Source organism: Manacus candei, unplaced genomic scaffold, assembly GCF_025592945.1.
Source record: "Manacus candei isolate 608988 ecotype Guabito, Panama unplaced genomic scaffold, ASM2559294v1 h1tg000072l, whole genome shotgun sequence".
Lineage (NCBI taxonomy): Eukaryota > Metazoa > Chordata > Aves > Passeriformes > Pipridae > Manacus > Manacus candei.
Genome location: NW_026138120.1, coordinates 5,246,208 through 5,273,315, shown reverse-complemented (window position 1 = coordinate 5,273,315; position 27,108 = coordinate 5,246,208). Strand labels below are relative to the sequence as shown.

Genomic DNA, 27,108 nt, shown 5'->3' with positions numbered 1-27,108 from the left:
GCCTGTAAGGAGGTACCAAGTTTATACACCCTCCTCAAGGCCAACAAACTGCTAGCACAGCCCAGCCAGCAACAGAGAGGGGCAGAAGAGCCCGTGGCCCTAAGAGGCTGGGGGGCAGCAGGAAGAGCAGAGAAGGCAGCTACAAAGTGCTAGTGATCCTTGAGCTTTCACTGTTACAAACAGTGCAGACCTCATTATGAGAGTTTCACTAGAAATATAGATTAATACACCTGACACATTAAGAAAGGCCAGGAAAGCATTATATGGAGAAGAAGCTGGAAGAAAACAAAAAAAACTCCACCAAAAGCCCCAGACTCAATAATCTCAGTCTAAAACCATTAAAAAAAGTCATTCCCTGTAGCCTACCACAGCAGCAGATACCAAAGAAACAATGGTATGTTGAAAAATAAAGGTCACACTACTAGAAGAGAGTTTAACATGAGCTGTCATGCAAATTTAAGATGATGAGATTAGGCTCACTGAAGCACCTCTTCATGTCAGTATAGATGGTACTGCCAAGGCTGCAGAGCATGTACCACAACTCACAACTACTTCCTTCTCTGTTGCAGCATCTTTCTTATACATTTCAAAAACTACTCTAATTAGAAATTACTAGATATTAAACAGTCATGCAAGGCAAACCTACAACAATTCCTCTATAAATCAAGGACAAATCAGCAGCGTCTACCTCTGTGGACCATATATACCTATAGATGGAATTACTGCTGTAATTATTTCCATCTCTGCCTGGATCCTCATATACCACTTGGGGAAAAAATTGTGCCTGATTTAAAAAAATCAAAACCCCACAAACAAAACCTCTACAATAACAAGGAAAGAAAACCTTTATCAGTTCTCTGGGAAATTTGAACAAATAATCCAGTTTCTGCCAAAGTGTATTGTTTTAGGGAAACCAAGACTCAGAAAGTACTAAATCAGTTGGACTAATTGTACTATAACTGAGCCAAATTAATTAAGTAAAGCCTACCTTCAATAGCATTTGTTTGCTGAACCAAACAAGCTTTTTCACTGTTTCAGGCCACCTTAATGCAACATAGGCTGCTATACAATGTGTAATATGTAACATACACAACAACTATTGTTAAAGTGCATTGAATTAGACTTTAGACTTTCAGAAGCCAAAGGTAAGCAAGTGTCCACTGCTATTCACAAACCCATTCGACAGCTGTATATCAGAATTAGCTCATGCACGTGCACCAGTTTCAGGGTTTTGTTTCTACTTCATCATGAAAATTCTCACTTCTATAGCCTTGTAAATTGTCTTCACTTTCTGAGGTGTGGACAAGAAGTTAAAAAAAATCCAAGGACGAGATCAGAGCAATCTATTCTCTGTTTTTACATTCACAAGAACAAAAAAAAGGAAGGCCCACGGTTTTGCCTTCACTGATGAAAAATTATTTTCCGATCGCATGATGCCATACTATCTCAGCAAAATTAAGTAGATAAAAAAAATTCACAGGTGATGTGCCAGGGCTTCCTCCTCTCAGTACTATTAGCACTTCGCAAGTTTATGAGAGCAGTTCCACAGGAAAATGAAAAGCCAAAGGCACCTTTTCTTCTTACTTCTGTTTTGATCATATTAAAAGTTCCATTACTATATAATACTTGCGCACAATCAGGGCAGTCAAGTTTCACTAATTCCTTATCATAACATATATCCTCACTGCTCTCTTTCATGCTTAGGTTTCATATCCACTAGTTGCTTTAGGCTGATGTCAGTTTTAACCTTCATTTTGTTCTGCATTTCCACAGCATGAAGACTAGTTGGGATTCCAGTGTACAACACAGGATCCTTTCAGCTCTGTATTAGAGGTGTTTAGAAACTCTTATAACCTGTCCTATTTCAGTCATAAACCTAGGAGAACCATTTCTGTGAGCATTTTGTTGATGGTCTGCAAAACTCCCTTGCTGGCCTGCTAAATGCATCCTTGGCCTCAACAGGAATATAACGGAGAGTCAACTCCATCAAGCTCTCCACCTGGTCTCTATTTCTTGGGACACTGGAGTATTGCAGAGGAAGTGGTGGGATAAGGAATGCATCTTTGCAGGATATCAAACTTTCTCTCTGGCTCAAAATCAAATTGAGAGGTCAACCCAACCGCAAAAGTATTTAATGAAAATTAGGGCTGAGGCTAACACTTAGGAGTAGATTTTATGTAGCGGAAGATGACATCAATGTTCTTTCCTCATGAGCCAAGTTCTCCAGCACTAAGAACATTGTCTCATCTGCACTTAATCTCTAGACTAGGTTACGGGCTGTCCTAAAGCATGACTTGGACAGCCTTGGTATTAACCTCCAAAATGCAGCCCTACTTCTAAATGTCTACAACAACACACAAAGACAAACTTTGTTCTGCAACTCTATTTTGCTACGTGGTCTTTATGTTTATAGTTCCTATCCCTCATTAAATACTACTAGCAAGACTTTGCAAATGATATGCAGGAGCCCTTACCTGGAATTGTTATATGCAAAAATGAGAATGAAGGAGAAGGGAGGGAAACATCAAGTGCCCACAGACACTTCAGGAATTATTCCAGGATGCACTTTTTTATATTCTATTAAATAAGTGGAGTATTCATTACTGGAAGGAATCCAAGAATACGCAACATGCTAACATATCTAAAAGGTAATACAGGAAAAAAAAAGTAATACAATAATTTGCATTTTGAACTACTAAATTTATTTGAAAATTTCATTTGAAGTCTTTTTGTAGATCAATACTGTGCATGCTTTTTTGCAGCAAATCTAAGTGGGCAACTTTACAATGAAATAGCCTTACTTTTTAAAAATCAGTAAAGTTAGAAAAAATAAGCACAACTACGTTTGTACACAAGGTCAGTGATAAGTAAACTTTAGATTCATAAAAAGTTAGGCCACAGTCAATGAAAATTACCAGCATTTTGTCTGGACTGCCTTGGGATTCCAGGGATGGCAAGTCTGCCAATCTGCAAGTCATCACATGTAGCTAAGATTGTCACTACAAGCTTCTAGCAAAACACTGAACAGCAAGAACCTTTCCTAAAAAGTTATCTACTCAGCCTGTAATTTTCTTCCGTGCATGTTAATGTTCTGTTGCTGTTGTTGATTTAAAGCAAAAAAAAACTTATCGGGTGAGGAGGTAACTAGCTGTATATGTCATCCATTTTTCTAAATGGTAAAGACAGGAAAAATAGCCCCCTCTTTCAGCCATTTTAACTCAGAAAACTAATGTATTTGAAAACTAATCACAAATGTAAGATTTTTCCTCATACTTCACTCAGAAATCTAAGCATAATAGTTTCTACAAATTCTTATTTCTGCAGGGGATCTGAAACTGGCACATCAATGTGTTTTCCAAATAGCTCTGCAAATATGTTAAGTAACTGAAATATAAAGAATGAACATATGTTATTACCAGACTCTAATAAGAATTAGGACTTTATTGTGCTATCATACACAGAAATACATACTGAGTATACATACTTGTTAGACCACAGATCTGACAGCGAAATACCTGAAAATATTTTTTGTACAGCAAACACACAGTCCTTCTAAGAACAGTACTACTGCTTACGATCAAATTTGATCACAGAAATGAAATGCCGTCCTTTTTAAAGCAAGAGAAACTGAAGAATTTTTCCTTACCCTTCCCAAAATGAAGTGACCTGTTCAAGAGACCTATGCTGGTCTCCAGAAAGCTGGGAATTGAAACAGGACTGGCCAAGACAAAAAATAATGCCAGAAAGACAAGATGTTTTTTTCATCAATTTTGGTATGCCACATGGACAAAAGATGAAGAAATACCAGTAGAGACAAGAATTCTGAAAATCTTAAGGATTTATACTGACAGCTCTAGTGTTTGCTAACTAAACTACACACACACAGAGATGTGTACACACAGACTTGCAAGGAACGATGCTGACTTGGCAGTGCTTCTTTCCTTTGAGATTCATGAAATGGAAATTGTTCTGTCCCTGAGTCTTCCATATGAGCTTTACCAGAAGAAAGCTAATTCCCTCTCAATTAAAAACAAAACATCCACCCCACAACTAAAACACATTCTTTCAGTGTCCTACATGTTTTAATTCACCATGTAATTTTTATTTCAAGGCAAGGCTTTTCCCTAAAATGCCAAACTACTTTTTGATCTCTACTGCTGACACGAAATAAAAGAGCTGTACATTATATAAATCTTCAGCTTCACTTAGCTTGAAACTGATAAAAGGAGAAAGAGAAAACAAAGCTATCTGCATAAATCCTTCCCAACCAAAAGGCATTCCCCTTACCCTAACTATCATTCATTTCTGCACATCTTGTTTGAATTATCATCTGAAGTTTGTCTTGTTCCGTCTCCAGAACAAGTCAAGTAGCAGAGCATAAAGATATGGCTACATGAATAAAAACACATTATCTACTTGGTCACTGCAAACTCAAAAATAAGTTTAGACAGAAAAATATTATCTGGTAATTGACATGTTACTTTGACCCCTTTCTTTCTGTATCCTGTGACATGCATTCAATCCAACAGCTACTGGAAGCATCGGCATGCATCTTCAATGTCACGAGAACCAACAATCTGAGGGAATCACTACATTTTTACAAAGCTGTTATATTCAATTAATATAAGACAGTTACAGGAAGGAAAAGTTAAATTCTAAGACAAAGGGCAAGAACTGTGTTACTAGGCACTATAAAATGTAGCAAATCCGAACAGGTGGCACAACAACAGTTTATCAAATTCACTGGCTCAGATGTTCCTGTGCAGAAAAACTGCTCTATAGTAGAATTCCTGAAATGGAAAAATCTTCCTTTTCTCTACCCCTCTGTTTCTGAATCATGATATATTTTGAGATTAAAAATAAATTTTAAGGGGTTTTATATATTTATTTGCAGCATGTCTCAATCTATTATGTACTGCCAATGATACAACTTAAAGTTGAAATCTCAGGCCTGAATTAATTACAAAGACTTGAAGTCTGATTTACTACTTGTCAGGTGAATGATGCACTTGAACACTTGTTTTAGAGGAAGTTGCTCACTGTGTCAGAATTGTTTCATTTTGCATATGCCTTCTGCAAAAGCATTTATTATGAAAGCAAGCAAGGTAAAATAAACATAATTCTCTACAGTTTCATGACTTTGGTTCCAAACTGTGCCCCAACAGCCTTACAATGACAGTATGAAGACATCAAGAGGCAAGGAGGAGAAATGTCAAGACGAGAAACTATGTCCAAGCCAATCAACAGTCTTATGATTAAAACACTCCTAAGGAATCAAAGAGGAGAAAACTGAATCCTGGTCTTCCACACATTATTCAAGCAACTTAAAGCACATGCTTTGCACAGGATTTGCACTGCTGCTAAGAAAATGTTCTACAGAGCATTTTGATGGCACATAGAAACTGTATTAAATACACAATTAATTGCTCTTTTTATGGTACACACTTCCAATAATAGAAATTACTATGGCACTTCCCACCTTCCTTTTCCAAAGTGAAAGGAATTTACTCCAAAAAATTATGTTTTCTTTCTATTTCTAGTAGTTACAATTTCAAAGTTGAAATACATCCATCACAAACTTAATTGTAAAGAATTTTTCATTCACTAAGTTTTGGAATAAAATCTTCTTTATTTTGAACATTTTTTTAACATTACCTTTTCAGACAAAGGAGTTATTTGTATGCCTCTGTTGTCTTCTCACTTGTGCTAATAATGTTTTGCCTTTTTAAAAAAAAACCAAACACTCCCACAACAGCTGCTTTCATCATTAACAGGTAACCAGCAGTATGCACATTAAACAAACCTGCAAATATGAGAATACTGAGAAGTCTCTCTCCATTAGACTGCACAAGTGTAAAAGCCTTGACAGTATATGCTGCAACAGCAGGTCATACAGCAACTTTGAGAGCCATTACCTCCAAAGACCAACTAACACACTTAGAGGCACAAACAACACTATGCAGGTTCCAATAAACACCAAGCAAAATTCATAGCCATGTTCATTAACTTAAAGCTATATATACTGCATCTAAGTAGCAGTATAAGCAATATTAATCATTGCAGTTAACCACTGTATTTCAATGCAAGACAAAATATAAAGGCATCTTGACCCATCTACAAAGGAAATACCTCTAGAGACTACTGGAGGATGTTGGCAACTACTCCTGACAGATCACAGCCAGTGTCCCATTCTTGTAGTAGCACCAGTGAACTCCTTGCAGACAAACCTCTCCTATATTTATGGGACGGAAACAGATTAACTGCATCTGCTTTGGCTGTAGTGTGTCTTTTATTGATTCCAATTCTGACTTCTAAGAAACCAAACCAAAAGTAAGCAGGGAACAGTCATCAATACTGGGGACTGCATTAAGGCTACACTAAACTTTGTCTGAGAAAGGGATTTGTGGCAATTCAGTCAGTGTCTGATCCAAGTGTTTGATGTAGTGGTAACAAACCATTATGACCTATAATTTATATTTCGTCCACCAGTTTTAAAAGGAATGTTATCTGTCTACATGAGGATCACACACTATGGAAGCTGCATCTGTGTGTAGTTACTGAAAGCTGTAATGGCAGTAAATCTCCAGCAGAGAAAGAGATGGAGCCTTATAGATTCAGACATTCACAATCTAAAGGGCATTTCAGAACTGCAGAGCACATACAGTACTGGCACAATAATATGCCTGAGAAAATAACCAGGGTAAAAGGGAAATAGAAACAAGAATATGTTTCAAGTTGTAAACAGAGACTCCTGTACCCTTCCTTCTCTACTATCTGTTTTACTGAGACTTTATCCTCCCAGCTATCAAGCCAGGCAACCCAGATATATGTTTTGTTTTAGCTTATAATAGCCACCATACAACAGGGCAATGGGCAGAGCATAAAGCACACCCATTTAATCTCTCTACCACAACATATATTTAGTGTACATCTTATCATACAATTTTGAAAGTCCCTGAGAATCAGAAGTCCCTATTTTCCCAGGCTCCATGAGACTGTATGGCCCACAGAGAACATACTGAATATACAAACCTACAGAGGAAGATCGTTTTAAGGTCTGTAACTCACAGCAGGAACTGAGCTAAGTTCAGTTCCACTTGGAAGCCATAAAAGCACGGGTTTAAAAAAAGTGCAGCAGTATCTGGTGTTTGATATCTAACAGTATGTAACATGTTTATGACATGTATTAAGCTACAAAATCTGAGTTCATAGCCTGGGACAACAAAGCAGAACTCAGCTCTGGCATATGTAGAGGGAAATAGAAAGGCATGTCTCGTAGTGTAATGGATATTGCTGCTCCCTCAAGAGCTTGAGTTGCATAGAGCAGGTGGTTCGATGAAAGATATCAGCACTTTGGAAAAAATTAAAATACAATTAAAAGAGCAATTAAATAGCAGCTGGTTTAAGAGTCAATTCAGATTGGGTTTTACTATACAAACAACACAACTCAGTTCTTCAGCATTATTTTTCAGAATTGATAGAGTAAGAAAGTTTGGATAAAATATGTAGTAACTAAAACTAAGTCACACAGAACTCAGCTTAAAGGGTAGTAAAATAATGAAATCTAGATGAGGTATCACTTTCAAACTACTTTAAAAGTATTCTGATTTCAAACTGGACAGTCAAGTCCTGTTGTCTTAAAACATGTCAAGTCCCATGGTCAAGTCAGTGGTCTTAAAACAGCTTTCCTCTGATTTAAAAAAACCCAAACTTTCCCCTCCCTCACATAAAGTAAAATAACCACAGAAGCAAAAAGAGAATATGTCCTAGTACATGATGAAAAGAGGGAAACATACCAACATGCACAACAGCATACCAAGCCTACATATTGGAAAAAAAAAAGCTTTGTACGTTAAATGAGATCAACAGAACTAAGTGCTAAAAATGGTGACGGTTAATTTCATAATAGGCTTTAAAGGGTCGGACTGTCTCCAGGAAGAACAAGTAGGAAATAATGTCAACACTGGCTATTCTTAATCATCATAGTCTCATGTAGTGGAGAAAATTTTGTCATTTCACCAAATGAACACCACTTCTTACTTTCATACCTCGAAGTATGATTCCCCCACACAACCATCAATATTCTTTCTCTACAGCAAATGTTATACAAAGTCAAACTGTCCATTTGGTGGTTTTAAAAGTATGTTGGTTTTGAGTTTTGGGTTTTTTTCCCCATTTTTAACATAAAGAATTAGAAAGAAAAATTTTGCATTTTGTATGACCCATGAGAATTTGAATCAACTCAGTCTATCCTGAACTAAATTTTGGGTTAATATTCCAGGCTTATGAGTTTGTGTCTCATCCTCTAGAGAGCAAAGATAAAAGAAAACTGCTGTTCCATGTATAGAACCCAATAATCCCATACAGAGTATTTTCTGAGAAATGCATTTCCAAACTACAACTTTCAACCAAAACTGGAACTTTCAATCACAGTATACCTGATTAAAAAAACCCCAGTATGACGTAAAAGAAGGCAAAATAATCCCAGAATAGCAGCATGTTGATTTACGCAGAACAGGAAAAAGGGCTTTAAATGAGGAATTATACTTCTTGTACAGTGCTCATTTAGGATTGAAGACAGCTTGGCAAACATACTGAAAAAGGGCACTGCAACTGCACAAAACCTGGCCGTCTTTCCCTTCCAAGCAGATTGCTCCCTGGGTCCCTCTCCTCCCAGAGAGAAAGTAATCTGAGCTACCTCCATAAATTCTTCGAAGCACTTAGGTGAGTAGGAAAATAAGGAGCAGCTTCTTAGGCTGCTCTTTACCATAATACAGGCTGAGACAGAAGAAGCCCTTCCATTCCTCCGTGCTGGAGTACTCTGGAGGTTTCAGTACTGCCATCAGTCAATAACTGAAAAACCGAGCCTCTGTTACTTAGATAAATGCTTTAAAAAATGGTTGAATTTCTTAATTGCTTTCAAGTTTTAGGTTATACAGGGCTGGCAAACAAGATTTTTAAAGACATATTTACTATGGTTGAAAAATTTCTGAAGTACTGTGAAAAATAGGTAATTTCACTTTTGATTGAAAAAAAAATCTTTCTCTACTCACTTGTGTGAAGTACAATAAAATAAAAAACTAAGCCAAGAGCAATTTTCTTGTTTTGCACGAGATTTAGCTAAAACATAACAAGTTAAAACCTCATCCCCTAAGTATTTGAGCTGTTCAGCTGAAGGGCTGCTTGTGCCCTATGCAAAAGTGATTAAAAATTCGGTTAAATTTTAATTCAACCGGTTTTCCAAAACAGGTGTTATATAGTGTCATATAACATGAAACAAAACAGAGTGCATCCATAAGCATGCCATTTTGGCATAACATATATACACATATTGTGCAAGCTGAGCTCAGTTATACCTGAAAAATAACCACACTTACCTGTTAATGTAACTTAGAGCAACATAGGTTGGCTGCTGAAGCTCTTGTTTCTCTAATACACGTGGGTCTGTATCTGGAATAAAAAAATACATACACTGAACTGAGCTTTCTGTATTTACATTGAAGCATATGGGACTATATCCTGCAAAGTAACATAAGCAAAGACAAGAGATATAAAATAGCTCAATCCAGTTTATCCATATAGACTACCCTTAGCATAGCTCAATCATTTGCTCATTCATTCATAAACACAGCATTGCATTACTTTACACAAGAATTTGAAACATCAACAGTGATGTAATTTCCAACTGTCACACAGCTTTCACAACTCCCCTCATAAATATTAGTTTTCACTGCTTTCCATGATTTATAGTGTTAAAAGGATCAAGCTTGCTTCTTTTTTAATGTAGCTGTTTCTAAATATGGTTGACACATTTTGAGATGTTTCAAAAGCAATTAGATCTCTTCTGCTGGGCCTCGATACTTTTCTCTGAGTTTTGCTTTCTCCCTTCTCTACAGCTTATTTTCTGAAGCTCTCAATCAGAAAAGTCATACAAAAAATGCACTTGGAGCAAAACGCCTGCCAAGCAGAACACTGCCCACCAAAAGCCCTGAAGCAAACACATCCAAATTCCCTCGAGTGTTAACTTTCTCACTCAAATGAAAAAATATGGTTTCAATCACTGTTTTCATTGTTCTTTGCAGTTAAGCTGGGCTTTTCTCTAACAAAGAAGGAGTCTTGGTTTAAATTTCTGAAACCAAAGCCAAGGGAGCATGTCCATAGTTTAGGCAGGTTTTTTTATACCAAAAAACAGGATTATATTGAGGTTTCAAATACAGCCTTGCCCTACATAGCAGATAGGCACCTTTAGGAGCTGAGCATAAACAGTCTTCAAAAGTTCCCAATGGAAAGTGTGCATCATGCCTGTACAGATTACTGCATAGTCATTAACAAAATGTTTTATGTGTTACTTTAAAAGCAATTCTGGGTGCAACTTCTGCATTTTAACTATCAAGAATAAAAACTGCCCTTACTAAATGGCTCCCCACAGCAGCACTTCTACTATCCATCTTTTATTTCTGAGAAGTATCTACTTTGTGGTTTTTGAGGGGGGGGGCGGTGGGAAGCAGGGTGGGGAGAGGAACTCCAAGCAAAACCTGTATTTTGGATTGTTCTTGCTTCCTCCTACAATTTTAAGCATTGTTAATGTTCAAAAACTCATTATCTTGATAGCCACATTAGTTTAACCTGATCAGTTGCTTTTAGTGGGTTTTGTGGGTTTTAAAACAAGATACAGTTATTTTGAAATCTGCCTCTGGTGCCCTGCCTTAAAGGAAGATTTTTAACTGAACTGAATGTGGACTGTGCTTGAGGGCTGGTGCATTTGTCACACCACTGCTGAAGCAGATAATGCCTTTATTCAGGGAGAAGAGAATCCCCTGTCCACCTCTCAAAGCTCAGACTGATCCTAGTAATTTTTCATACATTTGCTCCCGCACAGCTCAGGCTGTAGGATTTGCTAACATGCCTTTATCAATATGTCCCTAAGGAGATAAATAAATCTAAGAAAGTTCAGAGAAGAGAGATAAAAGCACAAGTGCCAATCCAACCAGCAACCCCAAGTCTGTTATCCTTAAGAGGAGCAGATCTTGCTGGTGCCTGGCAAAATTCTTCAGTAATTGCCAACACACCATGCTCCACAGACAGCAAAGCATCAGCTGTCTTCCATGCTATCTTTATAATTCGCTTCTCTGAGGAAGTTAGGTTCACACAACACACAAAGATCTTTTACTTGCTTTAAAACCCATCAGCTAGCAGGCCAAGAACACAACTGCTGTCATGGTGAGCTCTCTTAGATTTACACCTTGGTGGTGCACGGCCTGCCGTGAAACTGTCTTGATCCAGAATGTCTGCAGAGCGTTAATCCCAGTCAGGACTATCTGAGAACTGCCTCAACCTAAGTTTAGGCATCTGTGGCTAAATGACTACGTCTTTGCTAATCCAGTTCTTAAATGGGATTAACCTCCACCTATAAACAACAGTTTCTGTGACTGAAGGAGACAAAGTTGGAGCTGGTTTACATCAGAGTGCTGCACATTATCTGTGGGAGAGGACCAGGAAAAGCTCTAATGGAGTGCCAACCACCCTTCCGCTGCTCACCATAACACCAGCTGAGCATGAAAATACAAAGACAAAATCCAAAAGCCCCATAACTTTTGTAGGAGTGTGTTATCAAAGCACAGAGAAATTTGCCTGCTGGCACTCAGAGAAAGCAGACTCCTGTCTCATAGTAGGTGCTGCCTGACACATGAGAAATACACTGCACAGTCTCCATTCAATCTCTCTATCCCTCCTCCTGACATGTATCAGACTTCACATGTAATTCAAGTCAATTTTGTTGTATATCCCAATTCCACGAAATAATCCAGGATGTGGTAAAAAAATCTTGTATGAATTCAGCACTCAAAATGCTTGACGTGTTTTTATTTCTCTTGCAACCAGCTGCTGGGTTGTCAGTCATGAGAATGCTACATTCACTTCTGTACTGTAGCAGGAACTACACATAACATTGCTGGATATTATTTCTCTTCCTTAGCTATAATATATATAAAAAAAGCATAGTAACTTGTGTCAGGGCCACCACATGGCCCTCAGAGAAGAGCAGAAACCAGGCCAGCTGTGTCACAGTTGACAGCAGCCATGGGATCCTGGCACAGCCCTTGCCCAGCTGGAGAGGCACAAAGGCCACACCGGCAGCTCCATTGCATCCACGTGGCTAAAACCTGCACAGCCTTGCTATCCAGGGCACGTGCACACTTGGCTCATTGTTGTCAGTTTTTTTCTCACTGTCTAAAAATGCCACCAGTCCATTCCTTCCTGCCTCCATTCCCTCTTCCTCTGCCTAGCCTCAGTCCATGCCTTTCCTCTCTCCTGCCCCTTCCTAACCCAAATTTTTTCTACACATCCTGCCCTCTGTCGGTCACTTCTGCTCTCGCTATCAGCTCTCCTCTTCCAGTATAAGAACAAGTTAAAAATCACACGGAGATGTCTATAACCACAGGTTCACTCTTGTACCACAGGATTGAACATAGATGCAATTCATTCCCTGAACTGCTCTCTTCCCTTCAGCCTCTGACTCTACCTGCCTCCCTACCCCCTTTATTGTATCTGTGCTGGTTTAAGATTTAACCAGCAGGGGGATGAACTCAACTCAAAGGAGAGATTATAAGTCAGAATAACAATTTATTAAAATAATACAGTAAGTACAATAATACCAACAAACAATTGGTCTCAACCCACAAAAACCCAAATGTATAACCCAGTACCCTGGGGCCTGAACAAAGTGGTGTTCCTTGGGCCCTGTTTGAGTCCAAAGTAAAGGGAGAGGGGAAGAACCTGCTGGTGGGAGAGCTGCTGCAGTCTGGCCAGAACTGGTGATCGCAGTCCAGTGGTGGTCTAAGTCTGGTTGAGAGCGATGAGATGCAGCCGTCCTCTGGATCCCACGAGTGGGTTTGAAAAATGTTCCAAAACTCCAAGATTATATATCCTCCAGTTCAGGCAGGAATGTTCAGTGCTCCCCTCAGGGCGGGGAGTTCCACAAAGGGTGTGAGGACAGAAACATCTTCCTATCTCACAGGCCTCTTAACACCTAGTTTATAGCCTGAGGAGTCAGGCTCTATGGGCAGAAGGTGCGAATAGTCTATTGACAACAATAGTCTAGTTTCTGGGAAATGACATGGAAGGCTATAGAATACAGTTTTGGGTTACACCCACCATGATGAATTGATCTCAGCTGTCCTAACTAGGACAGTATCTTACTTCCAATTTAGGCAGTCTCTGCTTACATTCCTGATGTCAGTTACCACACTATTGAGCACAGAGTGAATAAACGTTGTTAAGAACTACAAAAAGTCCACAGCCATGCCAGGTTTGATTAAAAAAAAAAATAAATACAGTAATTGGCATTTTATTAGCATTGTTTTCTTTCTTTTTTTTTAAGATAGCAAACACTGTTACAGTGAGGTTAAGCAGCAGTATTCCCTAATGCTGAACCTTCAAACCTGGACTTCCAGTACTCTGTTTCTCTCATGCCTAAGCACATTTATATAGACACTAGCAATGTTTTCTAACACCATCCATGCTGCCCAAAGCACGTCTTCGAACATGTGTTACCCCACGCACAGGATGTTATACATCAGCCAACGCTCTCAACTATCTGACTCCAGAACAAGAAGCATGGGAGACAAAAATCTGCTGTCAATCTCACAAAATGGTCCTGTAAAATGTTAAATGTTTAGTCAATGTTTCTTCAAACTCACATAGACTGGTCAAAGTCAGCCCAAAATAGCCTAAATAGTTTCCAAACAGACACCTGTAATGGATTAAACACTCACAGATGACAAACCTTTTCTTGAAAGTATTTAAGCAGTAGAACCTAGGGCTGATCTGAGTTTCCTTTCTTATAAGAAAAATATCTACCACACATAAAATAACTACTACAGATCTTAAAGGGACTCGTTGATTAACACTACTTTAACTAGTTACCCTTGCTTCTTGAATTAACATGGGATATCAAAGACTTGCTGCTTCACTGGTTTTGCAGTAACACTTTAAATCTGGTAAAATGAAGTGCCATCCATTGTACATTACCTGCCTTCATTATTAGTCTATTTTGTAAGCATTATGTTCCATTGATTTCGCTCCACAGTGGGAAGAATTACTTTCTGTAATGCTGTGGGGTTTTTTTTAGCTATGTCCTCTTAATTTACTATGGTGTTAGATTTTGGAAACCCTCATTTTTTCCTCTTTATCTTGAATGAAATATTATTAAAATAAAATTTTGATCTCATATGAACTACCACAGGGTTTTGTTCTGGGTCCCACCACCTCACTATTAAAAGACAAAAGTGTTGGTGCTAAGATTCATGAGAGAGATAGAGAGTTACTCAACTAATCATCTATAGGATTAGACCCCTCCAATTTCTCACATTCACAACCTGTTTCATACTGTACAACCAGACAAGTAGTATGAGTGTATAATTAAGGCTGAGAGATCATAACTTGCACTGTACCATCTTTGAACTGTTCACACAAAGCCAGGCATTTTCTGTGGAGCATGTTCTACGATTACTAAATCACCTCATTACACAGAAATAACTTGTAGCTTGAAAGCACTGCAAAATCCTAACTGGGTGAAGTATTTTAAAGAGAGCAAATAATAAAAAAGGCATACACATCCTGTGTAGGTACAGTCTTCAATTATATAACTCTGTTCTACATAAATATTTCTGCACAAAAATACATGCCACATCTTCATTGTGTATAATGGAGCAACAAGTTTTTACCCTACCAGATACAACAAAGTTATTATAAGCAACTTCACTTTCATAAAAGCCCTGGTTTTAAATCACTTAGCAAAATCACTTTTCACCTTACAAAGTACTAGCAAATTTCAGTGGCATTATTTTACAACCTCGAGCTTTCTTCTTACAGAGATTAGGAAGGGTCACTACCACTAGAAAAGTAGTAAAGAGAGTGTCAGAAGAAAAAATAATGACCTGAAGGAGGTAAAAATTATACTGCTCTTCGACATCTTGAAGTGGCTAGTCCCGCTTTTACCCCACTGTATCACCCTTAACATGCAGAGGTTGAAGTCAAGATTGACAAGAGTCAAGGTGCCTAAAGAAGAACATATGAAGTTCAGTCACAAATGCAGTGACTGGATTGTCAAAATTTTTTGGTAGCTGTAATTCTCCAACAGATTTCACTGACATTGTAGATACTACTTTTGGGGAGGAAGGGTTTAGAGATGTCCATATCTTAAAAAGACTTAGGTTTGAAAAACACCTCTTCATGCCTCATCAGCCATGCCAAACTTAAGCCACATAGTTGTAACAAAAGCAAAAAGGCAAAACTCCCCTTGCCAACCCAAGGGTGTTACTTCCATTTCTGCTTAATCTCAAAAAGAGTAACGAAATGCCTCAAATATTATGAAAATAACAGCCCTGCAAAGAATTTTAAAAGTGCTAAAACTCATATTTGCAAGGACCAAGGACTTACAATATGACCTCTCTCCCAAGTCACTTGGAGATGTTTATGATAATCTCACCTTTTTGTGCAAGATCACACTGGGGTAAACTGCCAACACAGAGGTCCCACAGTCTCACAACTGACTTTGCCAGAACATCCATACACACATTCTGCTTGCCCACCAGCAGGTTCACAGAGTGCCTGTCTTATATTTCACTTGGCCTTGAAACTGGTTGATATAAGTCAGCTCAGCTAGTTAATTAAAACCCACACTTCCCTTGAAACTAGCTTGCTTCACTAATGATGCCAAGGCAAATATTTCTGTTGGCTTCCTCAAAAGTCCACAATTGTTCTTATGTGGATGTAGCTTAAAAAGCCAGAAACAGATAAATTCAATGTTACTGGAAACCGCTCCCCATCTGAAACCTCCATTACAAGGAAGCCACTATGAATTTCACAGTCTCAATTCCAAATGCAGCATTATTCAGTTTTTCTTATGAATTAAAAAAAAAAAATCACAGACAATTGTGATTTTATAGATATTAACACAGCAGCCTATTTAGATCTTTAATAGAAAAAAATTTCCCTCATCCCCAAAAAAGAGATGATGCTCTATACTTCAAAGATAGAACACTGGAGAATAAATATCATGATTCTGAGTGAATTTTTAACCTACCTGACTTCAAGAACACCTTTAACATTTAAGCACAAGTTTAAGTTCTTTCCAAGATCAAGGTGTTAAATGCCACAGACATGGACTTATCAAAATTGTGTGGAACAGATCAGACATCAAACTCTTTCACATTTCCAGATTAAGCTTCCACTAAATAGATAACTAAGAAAGCTATATTCAGCTACATTCAGTAAGTACAAACAAGAAAACACTACATTTCAACTTTCACAATTTCAGTGACCGCTAGAGGCTTCAGAGTATTTTTTAGTATAGAATTCTGCCTGTTTGGTCTATCCCAGAGTTGCAAAAATTTGTTAGTTAGCTGCAAACAGTTTATTTCCCCCATCAAATTGTGTGTAAGTGCATGAAGACATGAAGAAAGAAACCCTTAAAGACACAGGTCATGTAAGTATTACATGAAACTGTAAAAGTTTGGCCCGCTGGGAGACTCTCAGGCTGACAGTGCTGTACTGGCACTGCTGCTGCTCAAAGCAGGCCTGTGGACTTCCCATGCAGCAACTGACTGATTGCAATTGCTGCATTACAGCGAAAAAATAATGTAGTCCTAAAACAAGGTAAAGCATCAGAGGTTGAAGTCCAAAAGCTAAACCACTGTGGACTTCTCCTAAAGCCTGCAAGAACAAAAAAGTTATCATTAATCTTAGTAACTGCCAATTACATATTACACATGTAGACAAGTGGTTAGCAAAAGGAAATGTCAAACAGAAGGTTTATTTAAATGGAGGCTGCCTCAATAAGAAAAGCCAACAAGTGTTCATTGAGAATGCACACACAGGCAGCTGGAAGGCAAAGAAAGCAGCTGCTGACTTAACACCCTGGTTTAGCACACACTAGTCTCTTCATGTCGGTGCACCTCCCAAGGAAGTGAGGCAGTCCTTGTGGAAGTTCCCACAGAAAATGGTAATTTGTAAAAACTGCCTCTTCATCAGAAACACACCACGATCCCAGGGACACCATTCCAGCATTTTAGCTTTGGTGAGTGTTATGACTGCAGAACCTCTAAGATGCCATCAGAGGACATCACTGCAGAGGAACCACATAAAAAAGGGTGTCACAGAAGTTCAAAAGCAGACTATTGAAAACTAAAGCAAAAAAACCTCCAAGAACATCACAACCAATAGCAAGCATTCATTGTCTTAGACTAGCACATGTGAAACTCCATTTTATAACACAGACTCTGTGAGACAAGAACTCAGAGCTTTCTCGTATGAGAAAATGGTATCTTGCTGGGTGAGAAAATAATATATGGTATTTCAGATAACCTACACAGAACCAAATCTATGCTTTGGTCTTACAGCAAAAAGAAGAGTAGAACACTATTTTGGAGCAATCCTACTTCATCCTTGCTAGCTGCTATTATTTAATACTATTTATAGTACTATTTAATTCAGGCTGTGAACTTCTAGAAGTAATGGCTGTGCCTCATCTTCCATCGTCCAGCCAAAAAGGGTTCTGATTACAGCTTCACATGCACTAATTTAATGCACAGATATTAAAAGGATTTTTGGAACACAAGTGAGATGATACTTTGACATTTTTGATTTTTAATTTAAAAAACAGATAACCAAGTAAACATAAACACAAGGATTTTGAAACCTTCTGAAGAAGGTTTTTCTGAAGTGTTTTTCATTAAAAAAAATATTGTGATATAATCATATATAGGAAAAATGTATTTCAGATATGGACAACAGAAAAGAGAAAGAATGCATAGAGTGCAATCACAGATCCTCAATTTTTAAAATGTTCTAATTTCTGCAATTAAGTTAATTATTGCACACTAGTAAGTGATCACAGTGCTCCTTGGCTGCTGAAAGTAACCTTTGGATCTGTCATGCTGTCTTCAAATAGGCAATTAAAATGAAAAATAAGAGTGTGCATAACTTCCCAGTGCCATATATTATATATAAATAACACATAAATAAGAACAGGACAGAAGTGCTCAAACCAAACACTTGATCAACTTAGTCATGCCTTTATCTGTTTATTTGCTACTCTTGAAATCCTCATTACAGATAACCCACTGCCTTAAGAACTTGAGTTTTCTCTTGCCAGAAATAAGGAGAATTTTCCAATCCTCCATCCCCAAAATAATTTGCATTAACTGAAGTTGGGTAGTATCAAACACAAGGTAGTGGACAGATCCAAGCAACTGATCTGTTCCTCTGTTCCTCTATGAGGCAATCTAGCTGACCAGAACTTGCCCAAGGTTGCTCACTTGCTTTACATCAAGTACAGAATTTATTAAATTCTTTATTTAAAAGGTAATAAAAAAGGGGAGTAAAATACAGTCTTGAAGGTCATATGCAGCCTGTAAGGAACAACATCACAGCTCCCTTCCCATCCTTACAAGGTGTGTGCGCTCTCTGTGTACCATCCTGCATTCTCTTAGCTTTCCTGAAACCTGGGAAGCAGGTTTCCCTCTGGCAAGCAAGCACAACTAGCATCCTCTCTCAGCAGAGAAATTCAAGCTGTGGCCTTTCCTCATCCCATTACAAGCAGTGTAGACTGGAGATACAGCCCAGTCCATGAGGGTTCCCTCAGACCTCTGACACACCTGAACAACAGGCTACCATCCACAGTCTGCAGTTGTCTCTGGCAGAAGGAATGGCACCTGACCAACCCATTTTTAAGACATGTCCTATGCATCTTCTCCTCTGAAAACCCAAAGAAAACTCCAGCAGCAACTACAAGGCAAAGAGCTGTGTAGGAGGGTATAACTGTAACTCTTTCAGGAAATAATACTGTGCACTGTGATTGAAGACACCCAAGTAATCTCCCTGGTACCTTATGTCTCAGCATAGACAAAGTAATGCTGTAAATCAGCTACTTAATTTCTATTCAAACAGAACATAATTGCTGGTAACCGGCTGAAGAGCTACAAATGTCAAAAAGGTGTCTTCGTGATCTTTCAGATGTAATAAACTGCAGGCACACTTCATGTGCCACGGTGCTTTTCCACTTATTATGCTAATTAGTTTTATTTGAAACATACAATTATTGCTGCAACTAAATGTAATCATTAATGTATTCATTCAATAGGTAAAATATTCATGAATCAAATCAACAGGAAATCAGCAGAGTGCTGGAAAGGTCCCTTAGGGAAGGAAAAAAAAAAAGAAAGACTGCTGCTGCTTTATTTTATTTTAATTTTTAAATTGTGAGATGTATTAAATTTAAGTGCTTGAAATGTTAAGAACTTGCTTGCAATTTTTAAGCGCAAATATAACATAATGAAGCTTGACTTAGAGAAAAATTAGACTGCCATTTTCACAGAATTTCCCAACATTTAATTCAAGTGAAATAACTTCATGACACGCCACTGGAAAGTAAATAAAAGGTCCATTTGCACTTAACAGTCAAGCACACAGGACGTAAGATATATTATTAGTAATCTCTAAAACGATCCCATTTCAGTAACTGAGCGACCATTTTTTATTCCTCACCACACTAGGATGTCTCTTTTGTCTGCGAGGTTTGAAAATTCATGCACTGTGGAAAGGCAACCATTTCCAATTTACCTAGATCGGGGAAGGTCCCTAGAATTATTTAAAAAAAAAAATAAATCATGATTTAAGGATATTATTCTAAACTGAAACAACAATAAAACCACCTTCATGACACGCAGCATGGGCCCTGAAATGCACACACCAGCATGATGGTCTCTTTAATCACGTTTGTAGGCCCTGACTATGCTCAGTACTCTCGGCACCGGCAGTAACACCACGGCTATGCTCGAAGAGCCCTCTAACTGGGACACAGCAGGAGCACACGGAAAGAACTTCTCTGCCTGTCAGAGTTGTATTGCCTCCCCCGATGATTCCCAAGGCCAACAAAACCCCTCTGCCTGGCTGGCTGTGCCCCCCCTGCTCCCGGAGGCAACCCAGTACAGGGCTGCCTATCCAAGGCGAAAGCGTTTGTCATTCCTTGCGCTGGAGAGCATGGAGGAAAAGGGCTGGAGGGTGCTTTCCAAAGCAGACCCAGCCCTGCATGCAGATTTTCTAGGTGTTCGGTCAAAAACCTGTTTCCAAAGTTCACACATTCCTCCCCTCTCTAAGGTCATACCCATCATACACAACGGGAAGCTGACAAAAAAAGAAAAATGAAGAGCATTCACCCTGCATTCAGCGCTTTGCCAAAATTATGAGAAAATAAATTTTTAGAGTTGGTAATGATTGAGGGTTTAATTCTGTGGGTTTCCAGGAGAACCCAGGTCTGGCCCAGGCAAATCCATTGGGAGGTTTGGCCTTTTTTTGGGCAAAACATGGTAACTAGTAGTGGAAGAGCAATTTTTACATAAACCACAAGGTTCTGCTTTTTCATATCAAGTATGTGAGGTGAGTATATGCTTAAAGCCATATTCTAGGATAAACAGTTTTGCATAAAGCAAGCAGTTATTTCAAAACAGCTAGTTTTCCTATCAAAAAAATTGAAAATTTATAGGTTTGTGTTTTGCCTTTTTATTAATATTACTCAAATAAGCAAAACTCTGTTTTCATTTAGTTTTAATAATGAAAACCTGGTTAAACATTCCAAAATAAATAAAACCTAGTACTATTTTAAATAAAACTTCAAAATATATATCTTGACAGTTCTGATGCTTGAGGGTTTTATTTCCTTAAGTAGTAATGATCTCCAGGAGTTAAAATAATATGATTATATCCCAACTCCATGACCAGCTAAACCACAACTGAACTGCAGTGGTACATATTTCATTTACAATGTCAGAAGATTTCCATTTCAGACTATCAACACAGCACTAAATTTTCAAGTGTCTCTGGAAACAGGTCACTTCTAGTTTTGGTTGGAAACACTAAAACGAACAGCTACAGGCATTGCAGCTAGTATTTCACTAGTTCAACCTCTTCATCTTTACCAGGAATGAAAAAGGAAAGCTTTTTACTCTCAGTTATTTACTCTGTCTTCACTCCTCTGCAAACAGTGGTTGAGGGATTTTTTGGTTTATTTTGAGGGAGGGTTGCATAAGAAGGAAACGACAATATTTTCCCGTGAGTCACTAAAATGACTATAAGAAGCTCACCTTCTGGGCTACTACTTCGCACCGTCTTTTAAGAGACAGATGGGATTCCTAATCTTTACTTCCTGCTGACAGGAACAGGGAGTGCAGAAAACTAAACAATTTCTTGTAAGGAAGAAGGAAATGGTACCATTGCCCTGTGTTACTCAAGAGATGCTTCCTCCAGAAGATGGCAACCATGCCAGGTGGAGCAAGGATGGGAACCAGACGAATAAGAATGCCAGGTGCTCAGATAACTTTTATTTCCTGAAATGTCTTTTTCCAAAATTCATTTGGACATACTGTGCCTTACACAATTTTGTTATTTTTTTATTATTAATTTGTCATTTCTGTCAGGTGCATAGCCCCTTGGGTGCTCTACGCCAGTGGCGATGAGAAAGTTGACAGGGAGGTACAGGATTAACAACAACAGTAACAAAAATAACAACAACCTATTCCTGTCATGGGAAGCCAGAGCAGTCAGTCAGATCCAAGAGTCTCTGATAAAACCGGAGCATAACACCTGCCATGAAACATGGGGCACACAAACCTTCGGCTTCCCCGAAGAATGTGGCAGGTTTGATGGGTCACCTTCACAGAAGAGCCGTGCAGCAGCCTCAGCCTTTATTGCCACTCAGTACCACTAAAACATCCCTGTTAGAACCTACAGTATTATCCACTGCTTAAATACTGTGTCACTCCCCTGTAGCTATTTATTCCCAGTCATTTCTACAGAAAGGTACTGAGGTGTTTTTTCTACTTCCTATAGCTCCAATGTAGAGAAAACCCAAATCAGACTGTACTGAGTTAAGCCTCAATGCCTCTGAAAAACAAAATTTAAGGCAAGGCAAAAAAACCCCCAAAAGGTAAATGCTCAGTTTAAAATAGAAAATAAAAGCCTAAAAATACTGACACTAAGCAGAGATTTAAGGAAATAAATGAGTTTAATAATCAAAGATGTTTTAAGACTATGGTATGTTCTTACACATTCTGTTTCTATGATCCCAATCAAAAACATGCATCATTTAACAAAAAATAAAAATTTACCAGTGTGAACACATAGGCTATACAATAAGTCAGCAATTCCTTTAAGATTCTAACACTATCTTTGCCCTCACATAGAAATTTGAAATAGAATTCTTAATCAATTAGACACACCAATTAATACAAAGTTAGTTAAAAAATAAAAAAGAAGTATTCACAATTAACAGGAAGACTATTCACTAGAAAAGCTCCCAAAATATTACATGTCATTCTTTGGCTTCCACAGTTTTCCTGACATTCATGTAAGCTGAAGTGTCTGTACTTCCTTAAAGTCTCATGTAAAAGAAAGCAACAGAAAGGCACTGCACTTTTGGCAGGTGAAAGTGGTGCTCCAGGTTCACACAAGTCAAGCTCAGGAAGGCTTCTGAGTAGAGAAAGCTCATTTTCTGCTCAGCAACACCTAAGAGGATCAAGCAATCTAATAAATGCACTGATATGTCAAAAATCAGTTTTAATTAAGTAAAGGGAAGGTAAGGTAACGTAAGATAAAAAACATGAAACAGAAAATTTCCTACCAGCAGGAAAATTTCTCCTTGCACTAAATTATGTACAGAAAAAAAAATCTGTTCTTATTTTTGTACATGACCTTGAAATATGTATTTCTGATGCAAGAGCACAGACAAGCGAGGCCTCACTCCTAACTCAGTAGAACTTCAAAAGGTAGCACAGCTGGGGTACAAAACAGTGTTAAGTTTACTGCATTTACAAGTCTGTGGTCATTTGAATAATGGATTATTCAGAATCTCCAGAACACCAGTTATTTTGCTATTCTTATGCCTTATAAATAATTAGAATCAAGAACTTAGACACAAGGAGGGAAGAGGACATTGTAAATTCAAGCAAGACTTTTCAGATAATGATACATAAACATCTACTGTATATACACACTTTTCCTGGTATCTCAAACAAAAGATGCACATTCCTCTGGGCAATCCAGTGGCTAATTTTACATTTAATTGCTGACAAAGAAAATTACTTTCTAAAGTGATAGTATAGTACCTTTTAAATTCTACTATTGTTGCTACTAAACAGCAATTAACCATTAGAAGTTGATAGCATTATCCATTATTACAGCAATAAATCTTAATATTATTTTTATTCTGTACTGTTCCTCCTCTGATCAACGCTCAATTATGAAACAAAAAGCACAGCAGACATTTATCAAAATTACTTGAGGAATATGATACAATGGAGACAGTAGATAAAGGTTGTGATGCTGAATTTGAGGGCAATTTAAACTGACGAATTTGTCTCAGTGTTTATTCAGCTATGTTGTTACTTACTCTGTTGGTGTTATTTTTAAAAACAATTTCATAAAATTCTTTAAAGAACATTAAATAATTTGGTCTCAAAAGACTGCCAATCTATATAGAAAGGCACTTTCACTTTAGAAATAGTAGTTCTTTCACAAAACATATTTCAATAATCATCTTAAAAATGTAATTTCACATAAAATCAGAAAACTAATATCACCTTTCCAAGTATGTTACTACACACAACAGCAGGTACCTTCCTATTTGTAGTCTGTTCCTCTTTTATCAAGAAATAGCATTAAAAGTTTAAGAAAACTCTTTAAAACATTTCCATCAAATGATTATTTAAAACGGTATGGTCTAATAAAAGGAACCTGTTCAGCTTGTTTGGTTAGCTGTTTCTAAACAAATTAATAAAAGAATCCAAGTGGCAACAAAATCTTTCTCCAGGTTCAACAGACACCTCCATACCAGCATCAGGACAATATAATGCATTCCTGCCAGGATATTTAAGCAAAGTTGCTTTGAACTCTTTTTATATTCAGGACTAACATGGTGTGCAAGTATTACAAGAGATTACAAGAAAAATTAAGATCACTAGTAAGAATGCTCCCCTCCCCCTAAGCATTTTCCCTGCCCCTTCAATAAGTCTTTTCTATTCACTTCTCCTGTCTCTAACTAATTACATCTACTAAAGCTAAGTGAAATATCTCCCTCTCCATTCCGTTTGGATTTTAGCAGCGTCTAATATTCATTCCTTAGTGCACTGGCAGTGTGCTCACCTCTTGCTTTATAGAGTGGTGTTGATTTGCAGTGAGAAGCAGAGAAATGCATAGTAACTCCTTCATAATTTATTCTAGCTCTAAAGCTTTCCACTGCAGTCAGTAGACTACCCAACAGCCTAGTCAAAAAGAAGACAAACATCTTCTATGACAGAAAACTGTGGGGAAGGCGGCATGAATTAAAGAGTATGGAAATAAACACCTTAAACAAACCACCTCAGTGGGAGACTGAGACTGTCTGACAATGAACTGCAGACGAGATGCTTAGAAAATCCCCATAACAAAGAAAAAGCTGCATATTGTCCAAGGGTTCCCATGTCAGCACCACCCCTGAAGCCAGAAACATTAATAACTTTTCTTTTGCTTTTCTTCTTTCTGGGAAGAAGAAAGGAGTTGAAATCAAAACAAACAAACAAAAGTACCTAAAGAAGATTTCTTTCAGTGCTAGCTGAAATTTGCCCATGCCAAGCACTAACTGTCCGTTGCATCATCTCAGCAGCCAGGCTTGCCATTTGGATGAGGTAATTAGCCTTACTTACATCTTTTCCTAATTAGATTTACCTTTCTCGACTTTACATACTTGGAGAACACTTGACTAAATTTATTATCAGTGAAATGTACCAGACTGACAGCCGTCAAAAATGCCCTCTATATTGCCCTGATAAGCAGAATTTCACTATGAGCAGTCAAAATACAAGTTCTTCTATTGTTATATCACTGGGGTAAACACCAGCTTCCAAGCCTGAAAGTGCTGGCATATAATTCCAATAGAGGATGAGACCCAAGTACTCTGACAACCCATTGCAACCTGACTTCAATGGAGAGAAATCGGTGGATTGTGAAAGGAAGGCACAGGAAGGGAACATGGTCTAACATCAATTAGTGTTAAATCATTGGTTGACTGGACAGGGGTGGATGACAGGAGGAGACTGCACTACAGTCATGCTGCAGCCTGAGGTAGTGTCTGCTGGAAATACAATAGTCCATTCTTCATGTCTATGCAATAAATGGCCTTCTCTCTGCAGCTACCAGTTAATATTATAAATCAGTATGTTTTGCAATATTAAAAGGCACTCCAGCTGCAAAGGAACCAAGATCATAAATTCTTTTCAGTGCATTTTTAACAGCTTCAGACAGTAGCAAGGCTTTCCTGAGAACACTAGACAGCTTAAAATAGCTGCTTCAAATTTAGGTCTTGATACAGAAGATGGAAAAGACCTGTATGAACTATTTAATTAACAGATCAAACGACCAAGACCCATGAGGGAAAAAATCAACTCTTAACAAAAGGTTTAAACTCTGTTTCTTGAACCTCTATGTGATGTTTTTGAATTAAGACGAAAATCCAAGTTGAAGAACACTTCCAGATCTCATCTTCCTGTTGTTATTAACATATGGCAAGTTAACAGTGGGGGTAGAATTTGAGGTATTTGTCAAAAGGATGAGCACGCCAACTAGAGGTCTGGGGAACCCACACACTAGCTCTTCCTCTGACAGGCATGAGAAAGGTTATTGCTAATCACTTTCTTTTCCCATATGAAATCAATGGCTCTTAATCTCCAGTTGAACACTTAATTTGCCAAAAAGGAAATGAGACTATTTTTTCTACAACTCAACAGCAGCTGTAGTTCCCCCCATGTGTTGCCTATGTAAATTACCTCTCTGCTGTACAACAAGCAGAGAGCAAGTTTGGAGTGGGAGAGGAAAGGAACACTGTAGTATCTGCCACGTCTATTAAAGGAACTTTGGGATTCTCTGGCTAACTATTCTCAATAGCTGCAATTATTGCTCAGTGGTTTCACTGAGACTTGGGCTCTGAATGTGAGATGAAGAGCATGTTATGAAATTTGAATGGATGCCATCAGCAAAAAATCCACAGCTAGTGTTAAACCCAGTTATGTGTGACAAACAAAGAAGGGAGCCTACTAGCTAGCACATTGTCTGGAATGGTGGACACGGAGACAGCACATTATGCCATATCTGTAAGACAGGACCCCTAAGAAGTGAAGCAGATGTGAGAGTTTCATGGACTTTGTTGAACAGATTAGATGATGACATAGAATACTGAACACTGGAACAGGCTCCCTGGGGAAGTGGTCACAGCACCAAACCTGTTTGAGTTCAAGAAGCATTTGGACAATGCTCTCAGGCACCTGGCGTGATTCTCGGGGTGTCCTGCACAGGGCCAGGAGTTAGACTCAATGGTCCTGATGGGTACCTTCCAACTCAGCATATTCTTTGATTCTATCCTTTTCTGCTTCTTACATAGTCCTGGTCTTCAGCACAATCAATAAGTTCTAGGTGTTGTTTTCTGTCCAGGTATAAAAGGACCAGCTTCTTTCCTCCAGTTTTAAAGCCAACATGAAGAAGAACTGTCATGAGGAAACTTGAAAAACATTGCACATTAGCCCACTAACGCTAATGGTAAAGCTTACCTTAAAGAAAATTATTAAGCACCGAAGTTAATTTTCATCCAAATTTTAAATAAGAGAGTGAATGTTCTGCACTGGCTAGGATCAAAGACCTCAAGGTCAATTTCCAGCTCAGTCACAGACTGCTTAACAGTCCTGACAAACTAATTTCTTTGCTCTATTCACATTTATTTTTACTTTTTTGCTTCAACCTTTCTTCTGCTTGCTGCGCATAAAATTATAGATGTAGCCTAAGATTTCTTAGGCTAAATTATATTTGCCGGCCCAACTACCTATCTACAGACTGTGAGATGTGAGCATAACTGTACTTCAAAACCTTCCCATAAACACACTTTTTTCAGAGTTCCAATAAAAACAAGGTGTCATTTGCCTACATTATTACCAGCAGTATTAAGACAGTCATACTTTACAGTCACAAAATCATAGAATGGCTTGGGTTAGAAGGGCATCTAGGTCCAATCCCCTTGCCATGGGCTGGGAT

General features: G+C 38.2%; 1 protein-coding gene across 1 annotated transcript in view; it reads right to left on the bottom strand.

The window, feature by feature from the left end:
• Nucleotides 1-27,108, bottom strand: part of JAZF1 (JAZF zinc finger 1) — a 191,177-nt gene that overhangs the window by 77,173 nt on the left and 86,896 nt on the right. The window contains exon 2 of the mRNA XM_051808361.1: nucleotides 9,378-9,450. Within this exon, the coding sequence (XP_051664321.1) occupies nucleotides 9,378-9,450 (73 nt within the window). The remainder of the gene's footprint in view (nucleotides 1-9,377; nucleotides 9,451-27,108) is intronic.